The sequence below is a fragment of the Perca fluviatilis genome, chromosome 17 (genome assembly GCF_010015445.1).
Source record: "Perca fluviatilis chromosome 17, GENO_Pfluv_1.0, whole genome shotgun sequence".
Taxonomy (NCBI): domain Eukaryota; kingdom Metazoa; phylum Chordata; class Actinopteri; order Perciformes; family Percidae; genus Perca; species Perca fluviatilis.
The window spans coordinates 3,346,562-3,351,499 of record NC_053128.1 but is presented as its reverse complement, the minus strand read 5'-3'; the positions used below and the strand labels follow the sequence as shown (position 1 = coordinate 3,351,499).

Genomic DNA, 4,938 nt, shown 5'->3' with positions numbered 1-4,938 from the left:
CCTAGCAACCGCAACGTGACGACAAGTCTCCAGAAAGTCACATCACTCGTCTGACGTTTGTCAAGAAATGGTTTCAGCGCAGAACTCCCGCCTAAACCCAACCCAAAATGTTGAACTATTCATTTAAAGTGGGACTACATGTCTTAAGTCATTTCAGTGCAGCCCAAACATGGATATGTAAAGAGTTTGTTGTATCCACCAAATCAGATTGAAGTTTTCCACAGGTTTTGTTTTTTTTTTCCAAAAAAAATCTTTTTTCTCATGCACGGGTTTGCTGCCTTGATCAGCAGCTCTTTTAAAGTGCTTTTATTATGCTGTTTGGCTTCTTCCTTTTCCTTTATTGTGTTATATATCTTTTTTGTGCACGTTATAGGTTCACAAAGTGAAAAAGTCCAAAGTCCACCCCAAAGGGACTTACCATCTCCAACAGAAAACACTGTTCACGAACTGCTCCAAACAGCTCTATTGTAGACCTTACCTAGGTACTGTCAGGGCACACCCTCATACGCTTCTGACTGGCTCCTTACTTAGGTACTGAGCATGTGCGACTCCCAACAAAGATGGAACAGAAGTGAGAGGTCTCACTCTGTAGCTAAAACAGAGAGCTCAACACACAGGGTGAAAAGAGGAGCTGCAGCAATGTGCAGTACAACAAAAATATGGTGTTTTTTGAAAGTTAAACCACATAAACCTATTCTGTTACAACCTCTAAATACAATTATGAACCTGAAAATGAGCATAATATGAGCACTTTAACAGCCTGGCTGCTGCTGACAGATGGGAGATTGAAACTGCAGCAGATTTTAATCTGCCACATAGTTTGACCACACTTGTGTCTCCTTTCTCGGTTCCTCGTCACTCAGTGCCTTTGAGTGTGTGGTAGAGGTGTCTCGGTAAAATCACGTATCCCTCTCCAGACGCTGCTGGCAGCTCTCGGCCGGTCCCGGGTGTCCCGCATGTTGCCTTCAGCCTCTTCAGCTGTCTCTCCTGCCGCCGACACTTCTGCTGCATCGTCTTCAGCCTCTTCTTCAGACTCCCCAACTGCTCCACCAGCTGCTCGATGCGCTTCTTCTGCCGGGCAGAGTCTTCCGCTGTGTAGTTGTGGTCGCAGGAGACCGCCACCATGTCGCCCCGGATCTCGGGCAGCCTCCTCTCGGGCTCCTCCTCCTCCTCCTCCTCCTCCTCCATCGCTGGGTCAGAGGTCAGAGGTAGAGAGAGAGGGAAGTGGATTTCTGAGGGGAAGGGATCCTCCAGGGACTCCGACTGTCAGACAGAAAAACACACAAGACTTACGATGCTGCTTTCGGAACTAATCCAGGACTAAATTGAGTTAAAGGTCAACCTGGACCCAATTTTCCTTTGTTTTTGTGTGTGAGTGACTGATAGGAACAACAGTCTTTGAAATTGATCCAGTATTAAGTGTGAACGCTGTAACCGGCAGCCACAGACCGGGCTGCAATGCAAGTTGTTAAATTTACTAATTTGGTGGCCGGCCCGGCTAGTACGCTAGTTTGCCTGCTAACGGGCTCTGTTGTCAGTCAAGCACTAGTCTATATCGACGACGTTTCATTTCCAGGACTGTTCAGGTACTGCCGGAAATTCCGCCGGATGTCCCTCCTTTTAGGCCGACTGTGCGTTACCTTCCTCTTCCTTTGTGTTGGCGTTCTAAACTCGGTGTATTTCTGAGGACGCTAGCTAGACTATCTGTCCAATCTGAGTTTTCTGTCGCACGACTAAAACAAGAACGTACACCTGTTCCACCAAAACAAGTTCCTTCCTGAGACTATTTAGCAGAGGAAGTCGTTGCTACGTCCGGATTTCAGCACCGCCCAGGACGACGGTGATTGGTTTAAAGAAATGCCAATAAACCAGAGCACGTTTTTCTCCCATCCCAGAATGCTGTGTGGCCTAGCCAGACCCTCCTCCGCAGCGCTGTGGAGGGACGTCTGGCTATGCGAGACTAGTCAAGCACCAACCGCGGAGCAGAGAGGTCTACAGTCTTTATATTTAGTTTTATAGGAGAGAAAACATTTGTATTAGTTTATTTTGTAATGTATAGTTATGTAGATCTTTTAAAGACATGTTTATGTTTAAATAAATATACCTATACAAGTAGTTATGTATCTCGTACGTTTGCCATCTTATGGACATAATGTGCAAAATAGAAGGGCAAACCCTGGATAGATATCACATCGTCAGAAATCCCTGATATATCAGACTTTGAAATACAACTAGACCTATAGGCAGACGTGAACAGTTTCCCCCCCTCGGCAGCTTGTGTGATATTGAACATATTTGCTAATTAAGCATGGACTGGTATGACATTCTGAAGCGTTATTATGGAACCCACGCAACTTCTAGGCAAGACCCGCCCTTCAATAGCATTCACATGCTACTATTGGCCAGGCGTCCATGCTTACGCAAGGTAATGTAACCCAATTTGTTCAGGTCCTATCCCCTGACCAATCGGCTATCCTAACCATAACCGCTCAAGGTCAATGCCTAACCCCAACAAATCGGCCTGCTTCTTAGGGCGGGACTTGCCAAAAAGTTACGTGGGATCCATAATAACTAGGGTTGTCAAACGAGTACGTTTTATTAATTGCTGAATTTCTATAGTTCATCGCGATTAATCGCATGTTTTATCACATGATTAAAATTCTAGTATTTTGCATTTCAGAACTGTTTTTAAGTACATATTAACAATGGAAAGCAATTCTTACCAGTGTATCTGGATTGGGAATCAAATGAATGCAAGGAAAGTTACTTTTCGTTTGAATGCAAAATCCAATTTCACCGCTAGATGGGAGAAATTCCTTTAAGAAAGACGCGGAATACCGTGAAACCGGGCAATGCCTAGAGCTAATGCAGACCCATCGTTAATGTTATTAGGAACACCTGTGCTTTTCCTACAACAACCGCACGACTCTGCGATGGAAGTGCACCGAGCTGCTTCACCTTGAGGTTGAAGGTGAAGAGCGACGGCACGGCGTTCTCCTTCAGCACTCGGTTGTTGCAGTCCCTCTTGAAGCAGTCTTTGGTGAAGTGGTGCGAGCAGATGTTGCTGTACTTTGTCGGCTTGAAGTTGTTTCTCCTCGCCGCCCGCCCCCCATTCACCACAAAACATTCCAGAAAAAAAAAAAAAAAAAAAAAAAAAAAAAAAAAAAAAAAAAAAAAATTTTTTTTTAATATCTACGAGAAACATGCGAAAAGGGAAAAAAAAAAAAAAAAAAAAAAAAAAAAAAAAAAAAAAAAAAAATTTTTTTTTTTTTTTTTTTTTTTTTTTTTTTTTTTTTTGTTCTTTATAATATTGTAAAATGTTAACATTATTTAGGTGGAGGCTTCAATTAAGCCCATTGGTTGTTGTTTTTTGCCTCTTCCTGAACTCTACATTATGTTTGTTTCATTGTGCAATATAAAAACTAATCTAGTTTGACTACCTCAGGATTTATTCCTTCTGTAAGGTTTATTTTATCATCATCAAAGAGATATTTATTAGTTCCTAGTCTGATTAATGATAATACATTTAGTTTGATTTAGGAAATAAACTGTACGTCCAAATTGTTAGCTACAGCCTGGTGCTGTAAGAAATCCTTTTTTTGGTAAACACTCATAAGGGGTATCTAACCATACACGCAGAACACAGTTCAATAAAGCAGCACCTTAAAAAACAAACTTTTTAGTCTATTAACGGTCACATGAATGCCAGTGCCTTGCTCAGCCGGACTCCAACCAGAATACATGGAGTTTACTATTCCCGTATTTCTGGTAAGAAAAACATGTTGGAGACTATGCTAGCAAGTGTTTTTACGAACATGTATTATGTCATGGCAAATTCGGCATAAAGGCATTTATTGAAAAGCTATTCAGTTAAGTTTTAATAGCATCGAAACTGGAATGGTTGGGTATCGCCATTGTAAACACGACGTAGGTTGACTGGTTACTTTGGAGACGGGGGACTGTACGATTGGCTGGCGAACGTGATAGAGGACTTTCAATTTATCGTAGTAAAATGGTGCTTGGTGAATTGTATTTGAGCCGATTTGATTAGATAAATCCACCGACCCAAGAAATGTCTTTTGTCGAATTATACCACCCTTGTGCTGTTGACAACGAGCAAGTTAAGCTTTAATAAAGCAGAATAGTACACGCAGGCTGGTGTACTCCTTTCTTGGTAGTCCTCACCAGTACAACACTGTTTTTCTACCACGTCTGGACAGCTAACGCTAACTAGCTCAAACAAATCATTTAAATAACCTTACTTGTGGAAGGAAATGTCTTTGTCTTTATTGTAGCGGTTCTTACAGCCGTACGCCGAGCACGTCTGAACCATGGCTGCTGCCCGGACTGAGCTGATACTTGCCAAACTCAGGTGGTGCTCCTCCTTGCCCTTCTTCAGGCTTCACTGCCACTAACAATCATGGCGGCGCCGGCGGAGATGGGGTTACGCGAACTCGGCTGCTTTCGGATCTGATCGGCAGAACTCGCTTCCTCCACCTTACCGTAACATCTGACATTGTGCACCAGGAGGACAGATTCATTATCCTACGGTTATCAGTTGATATCAGAATCAGAATCAGCTTTATATGCCAGGTATGAGGACACATACGAGGAATGTTGCTTTGGATTATACAATGCTCACAATGTGCCTACTCATACAAAACAAACAACAAAAACAAACAATATATACACACTATAAACAGAAACAATATAGACAGGTTGAGGCAGTAGTGCAATGAAGAGTGAAGAGCGTGCAGGCGTAAATTATTGTTATGATAAATTATTATTATTTTAATTATGGAGCATAGTGCAAAGGATGCTGGAATAAATAAATATTATGTTATTATATAGCTAAGTATTATATTACAATATGAACAGTATGAACAGCTCTGAAATAGAGAATGATGAATAAAATAAAATAAATAAATTGTCTTTACA

At 41.9% G+C, this 4,938-nt stretch overlaps 1 protein-coding gene across 1 annotated transcript; it reads right to left on the bottom strand.

Moving 5' to 3' along the window:
• Positions 1 to 649: 649 nt before the first annotated feature.
• On the bottom strand, positions 650 to 4,510 carry thap1 (THAP domain containing, apoptosis associated protein 1). The gene is made up of 3 exons (XM_039780454.1): positions 4,263 to 4,510; positions 2,959 to 3,121; positions 650 to 1,263 (listed from the first exon to the last, which is right to left on the bottom strand). Exons 1-3 carry the CDS (start codon positions 4,331 to 4,333, stop codon positions 856 to 858), a joined length of 642 nt encoding a protein of 213 aa, XP_039636388.1. The 5' UTR covers positions 4,334 to 4,510; the 3' UTR covers positions 650 to 855.
• Positions 4,511 to 4,938: the final 428 nt, after the last annotated feature.

Excerpts from the sequence above, each read along its gene's own strand:
- thap1 (XM_039780454.1), bottom strand. The coding sequence starts at position 4,333 with ATGGTTCAGACGTGCTCGGCGTACGGCTGTAAGAACCGCTACAATAAA. Across the intron at positions 3,122-4,262 it reads AAAGACATTTCCTTCCACAA|TGTGGTGAATGGGGGGCGGG; the intron begins GTAAGGTTATTT and ends TCTGGAATGTTT. Across the intron at positions 1,264-2,958 it reads TCTTCACCTTCAACCTCAAG|TCGGAGTCCCTGGAGGATCC; the intron begins GTGAAGCAGCTC and ends TCTGTCTGACAG.